General features: G+C 40.7%; 1 protein-coding gene across 7 annotated transcripts in view; it reads right to left on the minus strand.

Annotated features, from left to right (window-relative positions):
- LOC108433502 (RNA binding protein fox-1 homolog 3-like) overlaps positions 1-18,299 on the minus strand; it is a 387,157-nt gene that overhangs the window by 145,890 nt on the left and 222,968 nt on the right. The window contains exon 1 of one of the 7 annotated variants that reach the window (XM_017708117.2): positions 3,708-4,021. The exons of the other annotated variants lie outside the window; for them this stretch is intronic. Coding sequence (XP_017563606.1) covers positions 3,708-3,824 — 117 coding nt within the window. The 5' untranslated portion in view covers positions 3,825-4,021. Of the gene's footprint in view, positions 1-3,707; positions 4,022-18,299 lie in introns of those variants that run through there. 7 annotated transcript variants of the gene reach the window in all.

Consider the following 18,299-nt stretch of genomic DNA (forward strand, 5'->3'; position numbering starts at 1 on the left):
TTAATTGGCGTTGATAGTCAAAGTGAAAGAAATGCATTAAATTATGCTGAATGAATGAGATTTATGAATGAATGCTTTTTTGACACACACCAGCACAAACCAGCACACACACACACACACACAGTCTTGTGAATTGTGGAGCAATCATTTAGACTTCCATTCATTTCCCAGACACTTACCCAAACCTTAACAAGCACTACTACTAGCCTAACCTTAACACTTACCCTAACATTAGCCTTTCCCACACCGTAAAATGTAACGATTTATATTGTGGGGTCCCCACAAGGAAGAAAGGTCCCCACAATGTGTGTATAAACAGGTTTTGGTCCCCACAACGTGGCATAAGCCTGGTCCACACACACACACACACACACACAGTAATAATAGGGCGGGTCTCTGGGGAACCGTTTGGCCTCTCTCTTTCTCGGGGCATGTGGTGCTCACACCTGCCCATTGCCATGCTGACCCTACTCAGTTGTGAGCAGAGGGTGGTGTGCATGTCTATGCATGTATGTGTGTGAGTGTGTGTTTGCGTGTGTATGCATATGTGTATATATAGGCCACCATTCAATTTATTGAATTTTTTTGCCATTAACTATAAGCTCTTCAATTTAGTCTTGTAATTACATATAACACAATCATCTTGCATAATGAAGGTGAAAGGCAAAGGAAAACAAGTGGGGGAAAAGAAGTTTTTAAAAGACGTGAAAATTAAACCACTGCAACCATGCAGGACCTGGTAGACCACCAAAACTGTCCCAATCAGATAAATAGCGCTTAAAGCGTTTATCTTAAAGAGAGAGGGGAAAAATCAAGCTACACTCTTACTTCAAATTGGAAAAAAATGAATGGTAGGAACACATCACTAAGGCTACGTTTACACAGCAGGTGAAAGAGGCTCAAATCTGATACTCTCACCAAATACAATGTTTTTGTTTGGCTGTTCACATTATCTTTTAAATGTGATCTGTGACATCAGCCTGAACAGATCACCTAAACTGACCCGCATGCACAAAAAGAACAATACTTCATGTGGCTCAGCCAGAGGTAAACAACCATGATGGCCAGTGAACGCCTGTCACTCCCAGAGGGTTCAGTATTGTCTTCGCCAGCATCACATGAGTGATTATAAAGTTCCAATGGGCGACAGCTGGGCTCATCACCCACAGTGTGTTCGAGTTCACCACAAAAAGGGCACATTATTCAGCAACAGCCACTTCTTTGGTTTGTGTCCTCAGATTCTTTAAACGTTTTTTTGGCACCGCAGCCTTTGTCTCCTCTGGCTGCATTCGCCCATTTGATTTGAAATCTCTTCGAACACTGAGCGCTTGCGATGAGTCTCTTCTAACTTTTTTGGTACAGAAACATCAGCCTAAATGTTTATGAGTCTCAGCAGCGTGACATAATACCGAATGTCAAGTAGGACTGACGTAAAAGTTGCATAACCTTTCAGACTGAGTCTCATTGCCACAGAGTGGATACTTATCGGTTTACAGTGCCACATATGAAAGCGTCTCAAATCAGAATTGAAAATGTCGGATTCAATGCATTTTTTGCCGTTTACAATGCCACAGATGACACCTCTGCATCACATATGAAGGAAAAGATTGGATTTGGGCCACTTTCACCTGCTGCGTAAATGTAGCCTAAGTTGCAAGTAACAAGTAAGTCTCATGTCTTGATACTTGAGTTCCGAGTCCTGTCCAAAGTTACGACAGTCAAGTCTCGATTCAAGTCACGGATCAGTATCGGCATGTCTCAATTCAAGTCCTAGTCCTAATTTTCAAGTGTGCATTCTTCAGCTAATTTAAGGCCATTTCAACATTAATGGCAACAGTGATGTAGCCTTTTAATGACAGCATGTTAGTACCGTTCAAAAGTTTGAACTGAATTTAGGCAACAAAGAAATCAAAATGACTGAGCTGAATGAAGTTTACAGAATAGACAGCAGGATGATGGTGAATGTGTGAAGTTGGCATCTTATTCTAATCTTCTTTCCATCTTAGAAGCGTGAGGAAAATGGTCATTTCACCTTATTAGCTTCTCCAGTAATACTGGAATTTAATTCCTGAGTGAAGGATTATTGATGCTACTGATGCTTTGTTTGTTTCTAGCTTAAGGAGGCAAACTTGAATTCTGATGCTTCATTTCTCTTTCAAAACAAAATAAGTCAAGCATAATCACAGTAACAGAAATGATTTGTCAGTCTGTGACTCGAGTCTGGCTCAAGTTCAAGTTCACACCTCTGGAAAAAAATCCACAGGTGTTTCTGTCATCCTTCTACTGTGAGAAGACAAGTCAAGGCCATAATGAGAAAAAGAAATAGAAAAAAAAACCTATATATATATATATATATATATATGTATATAGTGTGTGTGTGTGTGTGTGTGTGTGTGTGTGTGTGTGTGTGTATGTGTGTATGTGTGTGTGTTTGTGTGTGTGCCTGTGCACAGATGGCTGGGTGGAGAGCAGGTCATTATCCTGATGTTTGAGTGTGATTTAAAAGGAGGAAGTGTAATGCACTCTAACCCCACCTCTCTCTCTCTCTCTCTCTCTCTCTCTCTAAATGAAGCTCACACACTGCACCATCACATACTCTGCTGGCACACCAGCCACTGCTGGGACATAAAAGCACTGTAGTGGAGGAACTGGATGACTTTACAGCAGAAAGTAAAGCAATACTGATCACTTCTTCAACTCACAATGACCTTAATGACATTACAGTTAGGAAATGCTTGTAAGGTGTAAAACACATGAAATCCAGTTGTTAAATCCATGGTTTGTTTTTAGGAAACTTCCTCTGCTTAAAGCTGACTGAGGACACTACTGTGCTGTAGTGATAGAAAAAAAAAACAAAGCATGAGCAGGAATGAATAATATTAATAAAAAAAAAAATTGAGAGGCAATGTAAACAGCATAGCTTCAAAAGATGTAAGACATATGAGCTACAAGCTTTACACCTATGAGCTACAAGTTTTACATCAATCAATCTTTATCTATCTATCTATCTATCTACATTATATATATATTTTTTATATATATATAAAACATTTTTAAAAACTCTTTCCACTACAAGCTGAATGAAATCATTTCATACTGTACTGTAGTATCAGAAGAAGCACTTAAAAAACATCATCTAACACATCTAGCACGAAAAACGCTGTAATTCTGAAACTACAGACTAAAATCCATTAATTACATTATTACAGTATTAATGCAGTTTGATACGTAATATAAACCCTAAACAATGCATAGATACAAACATAAAGCACCATAGAAACATAAAGAACAGCATCAGATCTACCGGTCTCCTATATTGTAGTCAATATTTTATTTACGATCTAGAACAAATCTGGAAAAAGCTGTTCCAGCTACTCCGACAACACTGAGAAATGTCCCAAAACTCATTTAAGCATGACGGTTTCTCTTCTCTAGTGAACTTAAGATGGATGCATTCTCAAGAAAAGAATGAATGCAGAACAAAAGATGGCAAAAACAGAGAAATGAGTAGAGTTTCTGACCCCCATCCAGTCCAGGGACGGCAAACTGATGAATGGACATGAGCATCTCTCACTTTCTCAGAGACAAACAGCAGAATAAAACAGGAGAAAAGGAAGAAATGAAAGAAAGAAAGAAGGAAAGAAAGAAGGGAGAAAGGAAGAGAAAGAGCGGAAGATGAAGGGATGGAGGGGACAAGCATGCCTTACCTCAGGCAGGTAGAGGAACGCTGCGGGGAAGTGAGGGAACATTCCCGAGCCGGAGAGAAGAACGCAGCCGGAGTTTGCCATGGAGAGAGGAAGAATGAGCGCAGAACACACACACATACACACACGCACACACAAACACACACCCTCACCCACACACACACACTCAAGCGTGCAGGGAGATCCTTCCCCCTTTTTGCTCACTCGCTCAGTCTCTCACTCTCTCTGCCTCAGGCACAGCTCTCTGCACTCGTTTGTCCTCAGCCAGGGTCTTCCCTCGTTTCTCTCTCTCTTTATGTCGCTCGCTTGCTTCTTCTTTGTTACTGCTCTCTTTTTCACCTCTCTCTCTCTCTCTCTCTCTCTCTCTCTCTCTCTCTCTCTCATGCAGTGTTTCTGAATGGAACACTATACAAGCTTTTCTTAAAAACAGGCTTTGCGCTTCTGCACTCCTCTCTCTCCCTCCTTCTCTCTCTCGCTTTCTCTTTTTATCTCTCTCTGACTATTGTCTTCCTCTCTCTCTCTCTCTCTCTCTCTCTCTCTCTCTCTCTCTCATAGTTTCTTACATTAATGTGAGACTATATAAGCTGTGATTGAAGCAGGCTACACTTCCACTTCCACACTCGTTTATGTTCTCTCTTTTCTTTTTTTCCTTTTTATTTTCTTTCTCTCTATGTCTCTCCTTTCTTCCTCCTCAGTTTCCTTTTTTCTCTGTTCTTCCTCTCTCGTCATTAATGAGAGGCTACACAAGCTGTGCTTCTACAGGCTTAAAGCTTCTGCACTCGTTTGCTCTCCTTTTCTTTCACTTTCTCTTTTTCCTTTTTCTTTTGTCTCTCTCTCTCTCTCTCTCTGTTTACTTTGACTGCCATAAATGCATTCAGAAGCAGAGAGGGGAGGGTCCACGTGCAGCGCCAAGAGGAGGAGGGGTGTGTGCGTGGTGGGCTGGCCGATGGGTTGCAGTGTCCATGGGGGGGTTGGGTAGTGTGCGTGTGTGTGTGTGTGTGTGTGCTGTATTACACAGATGATGACTGGGACTCCAGCAGTGACTCTGCTGGGGCTCCTTTAATTCTCCTCACACACACACACACACACACACACAGATACACACACACATACACTCATACACACACACACACACACACACACACACACACACACACAGATACACACACACATACACTCATACACACATAGTAGCATGAATGAATTTGTTCACTGTTTAAATAAATCTCCTTTTATTGTACTATTATGACTGCTAATGAAGATGTAGGTCATCTGAAGCAGGACTTTTTATCCATTGGCATGAACTCAGGATCAGTATCAGTATTAAATCTGCCAAAAGCTAGGAATACACTTATTGGCTATATCTTTAGTACATATCTGCTGATACTGATACATAAACATTTAAAAAATCATAGTCCAACCCTAACACTGAAATGGGAACTGTAGGATGATGATAATTTATCAATCTTTTTCACATCTGCTGATGCTGATACATATAAATGTATAAAATGCAGAAACGGACTAGATCCACCTGGATAGGCATTACAGGGAACACTTAACACTTATTTGCAAACGTTTACAAATTCAGTAAAATGAATACAGTACAGATATTTTTCCACAGAAGCCCAGTGCCGTTTAAACATCATCAAACATCACCAAACACATCATCAAATATCGGCTTGGACTTTCAGTCAAATCTAAACAACTTTTGATATCGATATTATTATAAGTCAGATATTATTGTGCAACCCTAACACCTATCTGTGAATTGTGGACCGATTCAATATTTGAGATTCAATATTTTGTTTATGTATGCAAAAATCCGCCAATGCCAATACACAAACATGTAGTCCCTACTTAGAACTACATCCACCTGGATTAGCATTAATGATAATAGTTTTGTACGTCTGTAACACTTGTTTGTTATTTGTAATACCTATTGGTTACAAATGCAGTAAAATGAATAAAATGTGGATATTTCAGTGAAGTAGTCCAGCAGCACCCAAATGTTCTGCTGTTCCAGAGTACAATAAATATCACTAAAAATTGATTTTAAATGTTGTTCAGATATAAACATCTGACTGACGCCAATGTTTTTGAGCAATTATCTGCCGATATTGATAGGACTCGGACATCACTGAGAACCTCTAGCAAAAACCACAGAGCAGAGAATACGGTACCATCAAACTGTCATCATTGTTATCATCATCATCATCTTCATCATTGCCATCATTGACATATTTGCCACTGTCATCACATTTCTTATTGACTCACATTCTAATGCAGCATAACAACACACACACACACATGCACGTACACACCCTCTCATTAATCATGGTGTGTCCGCATGTGTCAGTAACATCTGCTGTGTGTATAACACACCTCCCACAGCCAGAGTGATCCGATTCAACCTCCAAATCACATCAGAGAGACAGAAAGAGAGAGAGAGAGAGAGAGAGAGAGAGAGAGAGAGCGAGAGAGAGAGAGAGAGAGCGAGAGAGAGAGAGCGAGAGAGAGAGAGCGAGAGAAAAGAGAGTGTTGCGCATAAAGTTCAGGTAAAGCAACTCATGCACACAAGCATACCCACACGCAGAGCCCTGTACAGTATGTACTCTGGCTTTGGACCAGCGCTGAGCTGAGGAAGATCCTCTCACAGTTTAAAAAAAAACAAACAAACAAAAAAAAAACACCTCACTACAGACACACATTCAGCTATTTGTACTATCAAAACTCTACATTTCCCCAACCCTCCAGCCATATGGCCCATACTTCAACATCTCCACTCTATCTGTCCCCAGAGAGGGACACATAGAGACCAGAGAGCCAGAGAGGGAGGGAGGGAGAGGGAGAGAGAGAGAGAGAGAGAGAGAGGGAGAGAGAGGGAGAGAGAGAGAGATAGAGAGAGAGAGAGCAGAGAACCAGAGAGAGAGAGAAAGAGAGAGACAGAGAACAAGTGAGAACACTCAGCAGTCATGCTAGGTCATCACAGCCAATAACTAAGAGAAGAGAAGAGAAGAGAAAAGAAGAGAAGAGAAGAGAAGAGAAGAGAAGAGAAGAGAAGAGAAGAGAAGAGAAGAGAAGAGAAGAGAAGAGTGAAGCATGTGTAATTCAGCTCAGTGTGTCAGTATTAATTTTGTCCCACTGCACGTCTCCTCTTCTTTCTGCCTGAGGCAAAGAGAACAACCTGGCTTACGGCCAGAGGCCCGTGTGTGTGTGCGTGTGAGAGAGGGAGACAGAGAGAACAAGAAAGGTAAAGTGAGTGTGAAAAGGATGGAGAGAGAGAAGCCCCAGAGAGAGGTTTGCGGGGGTAGTAGATGGTCAGGCTGAGGGGAAGCAGAGTGAGAGAAGTGGAGCAGCAGGTGTTTTCACTCAGAGCATAACCTGTTCATGCTCCACCCACTGGCACTATATTTCTTAGCTACTGTTGCTAGGTTGGACAAACTTTACAGAATGTTGGAAAATCCCATCCAAGTTGAATTTAGGTTTGATTCACCGTGTAACTTTTCCAGTTTAAAATGCCATCTTGCTGAGCTGGACTATGTTGTAGCTGACTAACTGTTCACAAAATTACGATTGACACACCTCGTAGACAATAACAATATTCTTCAAAGGCTCCTTCCTCTGTCAAGCAAAGGAAAACCTTCCATAAAACTCTTTTATTGGGGGAGGTCCAGTAATGTAATAAGTGTGTGATCCCAATGGCCGATTCATAAGGATCTATGTAATTTCCCCAAATTAACCCAAATAGCCTAGAGCTAATCATTACCACATGGAGGTTTATCTTAGCATTATGCAACAGGCACCAAATGACAACAAGATAAACAGCAAACAGCCAAACAGCATTTGGCTAGAACATTGGGCTCATTTAACTTACCAAATTCCACCCAACATGACAGAAAACACACTGCCTTGCAAAAGGTGCTTTCGAGATATTTCATTTTTCTTCTCCTTGTATTACAGCCATCACCAAAAACGTTGTGGATCTTGGTAGTCTTGTCATGAAGCTGAGGATTAAGGCTCAAATCAAGCTCCATTTTACAACCCCAATTCCAATGAAATTAGATGGCAGCATATGTTGCTCCAAAACCTGTATGTACCTTTCAGCATTAATGGTGCCTTCACAGATGTGCAAGTTACCCATGCCATGGGCACTAACACACCCCCCACACCATCAGAGATGCTGGCTTTTGAACTTTGCGCTGATAACAATCTGGACAGTCCTTTTCCTCTTTGGCCCGGAGAACACGCTGTCCATGATTTCCAAAACCAATTTGAAATGTGGACTCGTCAGACCACAGGACACTTTTCCACTTTGCGTCAGTCCATCTCAGATGAGCTCGGGCCCAGAGAAGCTGGCAGCGTTTCTGGGTGGTGTTGATATATGGCTTTCGCTTTGTATGAGTTTTAACTTGCACTTGTAGATGGAGCGACGAACTGTGTTCACTGACAGTGGTTTTCTGAAGTGTTCCTGAGCCCATGTAGTAACATCCATTACAGAATGATGTCGGTTAATGCAGTGCCGCCTGAGGGATCGAAGGTCACGGGCATTCAGTGTTGGTTTTCTGCCTTGCTGCTTACTTGCAGAGCTTTATCCAGAATTCTCTGAATCTTTTGATGATATTATGGACTGTAGATGATGAATTCCCTAAATTCCTTGCAGTTGCACATTAATAAACATTGTTATTAAACTGTTGGACTATTTGCTCACACAGTTGTTCACAAAGTGGTGAACCTCGCCCCATCCTTGCTTGTGAGCGACCAAGCCTTTCAGGGATGGCACTCACCTGTTTCCAATTAACCTGTTTACCTGTGGAATGTTCCAAACAGGTGTTTTTTTGAGCATTCCTCAACTTTCCCAGTCTTTTATTGCCCCTGTCCCAACTTCTTTGGAATGTGCTGCAGGCATCAAATTCAAAATGAGTGAATATTTGCAAAAAACAATAAAGTTTATCCATTTGAACATAAAATATCTTGTCTTTGTAGTGTATTCAATTGAATATAGGTTGAAAAGGATTTATGTTTTACACAACGTCCCAACTTCATTGGAATTGGGGTTGTAGCTGATAGCCTTGTCTTCAAGTTAAATAAAGGGAGGCACCGTTTTCTACAAAGCTGAACTCTTCTTATTCGCCAGCTTTGTGTAAGAGTACTGAAATGCACAATATTGTTGGGGTTAAAAGAGAAGGGAAATGGAATCTCTCATAAGGCAGTGCGTTTTCTGTCTGTGGCATTTTTACTTCCATGGTACTTTGACCAGTCACCGAAAGCACATGCTATACACCATCATTTGGAGGCGTCCAGTATGATACATCCAATGTCGCATTTTGGAATTTTTATTTTTTTTTGATGGGGCAGTGTTGTTACACTACTGGACCTCTATCTTGAAGCTGTTCTAAATTTTCCCCTGATTTGTCCTACTACAGAATCATTTCCTCCATTCAGATCATTCTAAAGTTTTCTAACTCACTCTTCCTGTCTCCCATTTGCCCCATTCATCCCTAATGTTCTGGAATGTTTACCCTTATTCATACTGTATTCATACTGTCCTCAAATGTCCTCCCCATTCTCACTGTTCTGGAATGTTCATTCACATCGGTTCACTTGGTTTATGTTTTCTAAACAATCTAAAACAGCCAACTTTAGAATGTTCATGTTTATTCGGGAATCTTGGAGAAGTGTGCCATGTTCCTAAAGCCACATTTCCACAAACAAAAAAAGTGTTTTCATATTTCCTGACACTTTTTGCAGTATGCTGAATTCCACATTCACCTAAACATGATGAAATTCTTTAGCAGAACTTTTCATCCCAAGCTCCTTTTGAATGTCTCGTTTGGTCCACTCTTCTACTTTAATCCCTGGGCGTCTTTTCTTGCTTGTTGTAGCATGTTTTCAAAAATAGCAGATAAGAAGGTGATCCAAACTGCTTGCATTTGAGCAGTTAATTCTGTTCAGTTCAGTATAGAGAGGTGTATCCCTTAGTCCCAAAGTTCCTGCTCCACAGAACAGCACCTACTCTGGAGAACAAGCTAAAACAACATACGAAACGGAACTGCAGGAACTGTAACCTGCCCTGGTTCCTTCAGTGATAACGCAGAAAATGTTCCTGAATTCCTGAAAAGGTATTTTAACCCTACAGTGCTACAGCTTTAAATGTTTCTCCACCCATTTCCTCCTCCCCTCATCACTTTTCCACTTCCTTTTATCTCTCTTCTCTACTCCCTCCTTTGTCCTCTTTTCTCCTTTCCTCTCCTCTGCTCCCTTTCTCTCTACTCTGCTTTTCTCCTTTCTTTCCCTGTCTTCTCTCCCCTTCTCCTCTCTTCAATGCTCTTCCTTTCTCCTCTCCTCTCCTCCCATCCCTTCTTCTGTCCTCCCCACTTCTTTTCTCTTCTTCCTTTGTCCTCTCTTCTCCTTTGCTTTCCTCTTCTCTGATTCTTATCTCCTCCCATCTCTTCTCCCTTTTGTTCACTTTTCTTTTCCTCTCTTATTCACACTTCTTTCCCTTTCTTCTCTCTTCTATTATTTTCCTTCTCCTATCCTCTCTTCCTTTTCCCTCCTCTCTGTATTCTTTCCTTCTCCTCTCTTTTCCTCTCTTCCTTTCTCTTTCCTTCACGACTACCATCCTCCTCTCTCCTCTCTGCCTTTCTCATTTTCTCTCCTCTCCCCCACTCCTCTTTTCCCTTCTCTTTTCTTTGCTTTCCCCTCCACTCCTGTGTTCTTTAAGTTTCCCCTCCCCTCTTCTACTAGCCTCTCCTCTCTTCCCTTCTCTGTACTTCACCACTCCTCTCCTCCCCTCTCCTCTCTGCCTTTTTCTTTTCCTCTCCTCCCTTCTCTTTTTTTGCATCATCTCCAATCCTCTGTTCTTTCTTTTTCTACTCCTCTCCTCTGACCCCTTCTCTTCTCTTTGCTTTCGCCTCTTCTCTGTTGTTCTTTTTTTCCACCCTCCTCTCCTCTCCTTACTTGTCAGTGTTGTAATACTAGGAGCAGCCTGTGTGTTTCAGTGTAACACATTATGTTAATCACTTTACACATGCACTGCATCTCTGGATGGACGCATCACCACACCTGATGTCAAACTGAACCAAAAAAAACAGATTTACAAAAGTTTGTAGATCATTTAAAACTCAATTAGTCACAAAGTACTGCTGTAAGCCTATTATGCCTTCCATCATATTTGGATTTAATCCAAAACATAAACAAAGAGCAACATAACAGCCAAAGCCTCAGCTGTTCCTGATGTGCCTCACAAGTTAGATGTGTGGTCTACATGATATACTGCTGTATGTTTCCGCTGGGAAACCAGGATTTGCATATACCCACTTAAAATATACTTATTCAGTTGTATGTGATGCAAGATAGAAAAGCTACACATTAACATGTTAACTTACACTTAGAAAATCAACAAAACATCTCATTTGACCAGAAATGCCCAAACTGCCTAAGATTAGATTTGCTGAACATAATGCAGTATTGCTGTTCCAAATAACTCACATAGCACCTTGTTGCTTTGTATGCCAGCAGATCAACAGATAATGTTACTTTAATGTTAGTTTTAACGCAAGACCCTGCATCATCAGAGCTATCTAAGATGTATTTATGATGTGGTATCAAATATTTCCAAAAAAAAAAAAAAAAAAGATTTAATGTCTAAATAGCCGGCAACACAAGTGAGTACACCTGAATACACAATGAACATGTCCAAATTGTGAACAATTGTGTCATTGTCTCTCCCTGGTGTCTTGTGACTCATTAGAGTTACAAGGTTCCAGGTGTGAATGGGGAGCAGGGCTGTTTAGTTTGGTGTTTTGGGTACAATTCTTTCATACTGGCCACTGGATATTCAACATGGCATCTCATGGCAAAGATCTCTCTGAGGATGTGAGAAATAGAATTGCTGCTCTCCACAAAGATGGCCTAGGCTATAAGAAGATTGCTAACACCCTGAAACTGAGCTATAGCATGGTGGCCAAGGTCATACAGTGGTTTTCCAGGACAGGTTCCACTCCGAACAGGCCTCACCAGGGTCGACTCCACGTGTTCAGCGTGTCCAGAGGTTGGCTTCAAAAATAAACGCATGAGTGCTGCCAGCATTGTTGCAGAGGTTGAAGAAGTGGGAGGTCAGCCTGTCAGTGCTCAGACCATATGCTGCACAATGCATCAACTCTGTCTACATGGCTGTTGTGCCAGAAGGAAGCCTCTTCTGAAGCTGATGCACAAGAAAGCCTGCAAACAGTTTGTTCAAGACAAGCAGTCCAAGAACATGGATTACTGGAACCATGTCCTGTGGTCTGACGAGACCAAGATAAACATGTTTGGCTCAGACAGTGTCCAGCCTGTGTGGTGGCACCCTGGTGAGCAGTATATAGACAACTGCCTCTTGCCTACAGTGAAGCATGGTGGTTGTAGCATCATGAACTGGCACTGGGGAGCTGCGGTTTATTGAGGGAAACATGAATTTCAACATGTACTGTGACATTCTAAAACAGAGCATGATCCCTTTCCTTCAGAAACTGCACCGCATGGTAGTTTTTTTGGGGGGAGGGGGGTTTCAGGCAAATTGTACAATGTCCAATGAAATCCTGTACAATGAAAAATGAATAAATAAATGAACAAACTAACGGAATCAGTAAAAACACATTACATTTTTCTAAAGAAAAAATGATTACATTTGATGATATCAGCTAGTTAGAGTCACTACATTAGACTTCACTACACCACTGGCACAAGTGTCTCTCTGAAGCCAAAACCACAGCACATGAGGAGCAGCCGCTGGCAACGTCGATTGCATTGATTGGACCGGTGACTCATACGATTGCATTGCGTCCCATTTGGTGCAGGCTAGACCCAATAGATCCTCTTTCAGTCAGCCGGCAGCCAGCATTACTTCAAATGGACAGTAACTCTATATTCTCTCTCTCATTCCCTCCCTCTCATTCCCTCTCTCTGAGTTCAGTGGCTTTATTAGCATGAACGCTTATGTGCAGTATTCCCAAAGCCATCACAAGACGACAGAGAATGCAACAGTACTATTAATATTAATAAAATGTACAACAGAAAAATATCAGTCCTTTGTATTAGAAACTGCCTTACACTCTCTGGACAATTTACGAGCTGCCTTCCTACCTTATAGATCCACTATACAGATGTGATTACAGACCGTAACCCACCTGTTGCCACACAATTTATCAGCCCACTTCTACCTCATTGTATGTTGGGGGGGGCTGTATAAAAAAAAAATCTCAGATTCACCACCTTACTTTCACAGGGGATGACACTTCTGCATGGCTATCTTTGTGTCTACACCGAACACATTTCTGGTGTCTGTTGCCAAAAAGGTCTATTTTGATCTGATCTGAACATAAAACACTGAAACTTCCAGTAACGTCTGGCAAAATGTAGGAGCTTCAGTCTGTTGGTCCTGCAGAGCAGGTGGTTATATAGGTGGTGTCTGTAGTACAGGAGACATTCTGACTCCAAGACCTAACTAATTTCTGCCATTCCCCATCTGTGATCCCTGTCAAGTCAAGAGGCTTTCCATCTATGTACAAGTACACAGTGGATTGAAATTACGTTCCTCCAGGAACAACACGGTGAAACAAGGAATAAAAAGTATAAAGTGCGAACGTGCAGACATAAGTGTGCAAACAAAAAATTAAGCTAGAAACAATATAATAAATATGATAAATTAAACAGACAGACACAGTAAACAGACAGGACAGCGCAGCCAACACAGCACTCGTTTCTGAACATGAGGTAGTGAGAATAAGGTGGAGATATTAACATGCTGTGATCCGTGAATCTCGCAGTCAGATGGCATACATACACACAGCAGTTACTGAGGTAGTAAAACAGTGTAAACACAATACACTGTCCACTTACTTTTGTTAGTACTCTTCATCCACTAACAAACCATCCTCCTTAGTGTGCATGGGGTCAGTATAGACATATGTTTTCTTCTCGGAAGACTCTTAACATCTCCAGTTGTTTAAGCTTCTTAAATATTGTCTTGATAGTGTAAATTGGCATTTTCACCCATTTAGCTATTTTCTTTTAGCCATTTTCTGATTTGTGCAGCTCAAAAACCTTTTGTCCTACATCACTGCTGTGTTCTCTCACCTAGTATGTTATGGATGACTGAGGGAAAGACATGGATGACCATTTAAGTGTTTACGTTTAAGTGAAATTAAAAACATAAAATATGAACGGGAATATATTTCAGTTAGAATTTCTAGGGGTGCCAATAATTATAGCACACATATAGGTTTAGGAAAAACATTTCTTTTTTCATGACAAGATTCTTTCATTGTACCTTAAATGAATATATGCTTTTTAACATGTTGAATGAAAGATCAACAAGAATAAGTAGGTAAGATTTTTTTGTGAATAGCAGAAAATTCAACCAACTTTTAAGAGTGAACTTTGAAGGTGTGTAAATGTATCTCTGCAAATTTCTTTAAAAACTGAAAGCAAGTCTCCTGAAAAAAGCAAGAGGGAAAGGGAAGGTTTCCAAGACAGTAGTGCATACTGCTATAGTTTGGAGACTGTGGCTCTGTCTAAAAGACAGGAGGCTGAGCTGGAGGTGGCGGAGATGAAGATGCTGAGATTTTCATTGGGAGTGACAAGAATGGACAAGATTAGAAATGAGCAGATCAGAGGGACAGTGAAGGTGGAGCAGTTTGGAGATAAAGCCAGAGAGGCCAGATTGAGATGGTTTGGACATGTGTTGAGGAGGAATAGTGGATATATTGGGCAAAGAATGTTGGAGATGGAGCTGCTGGGTAGAAAGAGAAGAGGTAGACCTCAGAGAAGGTTTATGGATGTAGTGAAGTTGGACATGGAGACGGTTGGTGTGAAAGTAGAGGAGGCAATGCATAGGGCAAGATGGAGGCAGATGATCCGCTGTGGCGACCCCTAAAGGGAGCAGCCGAAAGAAGAAGAAGAAGAAGAAGAAGAAGAAGAAGCTGTAATAAGGCAAAAATTTAAAAAAAAAAAAGTTACTTCATGCATACATTCATATATTCTTTAATAATGTACTGTGTGTGTGTAATGAGTTTTCTATGCAAATACTCAATATATGAAGGCACACAGATGAACATCTGTTTATGATGTAATGGTGCATTATGGCTGTGCTGTGATTTCCGGCCCACAATCATAAACACAAATGTTGTTTTTTTCACAAAGTTTAAGAGAGTTTCTTTCATTGTTTGATTTCGCTACTGTAGGCTACATCTGTATGCGTGTTTCCCCTCCAAAACCAAAATGCCGTAGCGCCTGTTCGATATTTCAGAGCTGAAACACACACACATACACACACACACACACACAGAATGGCTCAGATCCAATGAGAGAGAAAGGGAAGAACACGGTCTGAAAGAAAGTATGAAAAATAGAAGAACCACAATACAGGATCAGCACGTCAGAATCTGCTGTCGACGAGTGTGATGTGAGTGTTTTCTGGCTAAGGCTAAGACATTAAACAGAGCTCCGTAATCCGCAGTGATGTCGTACATGTAGAGCCTGATAAGCTAAAAATCACCACAGAGACACAGAGCAACACTGTAAACAGACATTCTGTATGGCTTACTCTCCATTTAAACAGCAGTCTCTCCCTCTCTCTCTCTCTCTCACACGCACACACACACCATCTTTTCTCATTCCCTCTTTCTCTCTCCACTCTCTCCCTCATTGTCTCTACCCTCTTCCTCTACCTTCATCTCTCACTTTATCTCTCTCTCTCTCTCTCTCTCTCTTTCTCTCTCTCTCTCTCTCATTCTCTGAGACACTGTAATGTTCTAGAAGATGGGAGCACATAAAAATGAGAGAGAAGGTAGAGATAGAGGGATAAGGGTGGGAAATTAATATTATATGACAAAAGGAATGAAATAAAAGAAGGGAGGGGTAGAACACAGAACGAAAGAGCGCAGTGTGTTTGTGTGTGGGTGTCTGCATTGGAGCTCTGAGTGTGTGTATGCAATACTGTGTGTGTGTGTGTGTGTGTGTGTGTGTGTGTGTGTGTGTGTGTGTGTGTGTGTGTAAACTGTTGCATTCTGGGTAGAGATGTAACATGTTAAGACAACTCCAGAGAACAGATAATTTACATGGTAAAATAAAAAGGAAAAAAAAAGAAGGCGGCAACTAATTGATAAGTTGAAGCAGGAAAAATAAAATATATAAATACAGTAAAGCCACTGTTAGTACTATTACTAATATGACTACTACTAACACTATTATTACAATTACAACCACTAGTGTGAAATGAGTTGGTTCTTTAGGGAATCATTTTTGTAAATGTGTTGTAAGAGCATTAAGAACCTTTACAAAGTGTAAAAAACATCCACATGTTGTTAAAGCTCTAGGATGACCCTTTACATTGGTATTATAAAAACAAAAACAAAAAAAACCAAAACAACAAAAAAAAACTAAAAGTTCTTCAAACTCAAATCTCCTTTTCAAACATTGTTCATTATGAAATCAAAAGTGGTTCTTCTGTAGCATCACACAAAGAACCTTTTGGAACCTTATTTTAAAGACTGTATTTCTACTATTATGAATATTACTACTTTATATACTACTTTATATAGATAAACCTGTGGTGTGTACACAAACACACAGCAGTTTCTCTGGCTCTGCAATAATGGTGATGAATGTTGCTTATTTTCCAAATTTCTCAACTCTTTTGTCTCATATGTGTGTCTCATTCACTCATGCTACAACTCTGAGCCTCAGACTATAATGGAGTTCAGTAAATATCAGTGTGGTTCATGGTTTCAGTAGCAGCAACAAGTGACCCCACTGCTGACTAACATTAACTCACACTTTCATAGGTATCGGTATCTCCATCAGTGATACTGACACTGCGTTTAAGTGCCAGTATCTGCACTGATACGATTATTGGTGCAACACTACTGGTATTACTACTACTACTGCTGCTACTACTACTTTCCTACTTACTGCTTTATTATCAAAACATTTTAACTGTATTAAAATCACAATATTCTCTTTGCCTCCTTCTATGCTGTCCTTTACAGGCAATACAGTCAAGTCAAAAGCTGAAAATGTGAGAAGAAAGAGAGAGAGAGAGAGAGAGAGAGAGAGAGAGAGAGAGAGAGAGAGAGACAGTTTGTGTGTGTGTGTGTGGTAAGAGTGAAGCAGACTGACTTGAGCCACCTTGGAGAGTGCAGGAGTGGAGGATGAATAATTTAGGGCGTCTGAAGAGTGTGCATGACTTAAACTCCACTGTCTCTCTCTCTGTCACACACACACACACACACACACACACAAATATGGACTCACATACACACAGACACAATCAGGCAACAACAGTTCCTTATCAAGACTGATAAACAATATGATACATAATGGTTGTAAGCAATGGAAATCATTCTTATCTTCAATTATACACTGACACACATTCATACACACACACACACACACACTCTCTCCAGTGCTTGGTCTGAACTGAGAGTAAATGTATGTAAACAGTGATGTGTCTGAGCAGTTTGATTAGGCTAATCTAGTACAGTCTTGTTGTTATGAGAGCGCTAACATGGGGATTAGAGAATCCACAACACAATCCCTTTACATAGCAAGCAGTGTCTGCTGAGGCCAGCTTACATATTAATTAAGCAGGGACATGCACACACAGACACACACACACACACACACATATGCAGTGCTTACATTCTGATAAGCCTTGTAATATCGTCTTTTTAATAGGTACAGTCCTGCACATTCACAAATTCAGCAACTGGGCCATTCGGATTGGTACAAATATGTAATATGTATGTATTCAGACTGGTGCTGTATGTAATGTAGTCTCGCAAGGCCAGACATGATCTTGTAACAAGAACATCTGGGGACAACCATGAGAATGTTTTTTTATATAAATGTGGCTGGGAATGTAGACTATTTAGCATGGAAATAAATTACATAATTCTAATTCAATGCTTTGTGAAGGTGAAGCTCAAAGTAGGGGTGGTGAAGCTCAAAGTAGGGGGTGGTGAAGCTCAAAGTAGGGGGTGGTGAAGCACTCGTCAGCATTATCCTTGTCAACATGGATGTAATGTATCTAAACATAACTAAAAAGTCCCCACAGAAAACTCAAATTAAGCATGCAGATGTGTGCCATGAGTGCAGGAAATACATAAGATGTGGTGAAAATACATTTCTTGGACAGGACTCTTGACAGCCTCGTTTGCTTCTTTTGTGCTATCGATTGTAATCTGGATGTTATAAGAGTTCTGTCTAGATGACTTTGTGGGGAGTGTTTTAGAGGGTGTGTACCCTTCTTACTGGCAGATTTTGATGCACCAAAACTTTGTTGTCACCAGACATGCTACAACACAACATCTATAAATGATGAAGCTTCTTTGCTTTATAAAACCCAAACAGCTTTCAACAAAATGTAGTGTTTATGCACTCTTTATGGTGCAAAGGCAAACAATAAATTTATGGTCCACCTTCATTGGAAGTAAACCTTGGTAGTTCAGGTTAAACATTTTATTACAGCTTGTTATGGGGGGTTGGCAACCGTGTTTAATGAAACAGAGGTTTCTGAAGACCACTTTCTAGGGACTTTGTTCTAGAGTTGACACTAAT

Source organism: Pygocentrus nattereri, chromosome 1 (assembly GCF_015220715.1).
Source record: "Pygocentrus nattereri isolate fPygNat1 chromosome 1, fPygNat1.pri, whole genome shotgun sequence".
In the NCBI taxonomy this organism is placed as follows: Eukaryota; Metazoa; Chordata; class Actinopteri; order Characiformes; family Serrasalmidae; genus Pygocentrus; species Pygocentrus nattereri.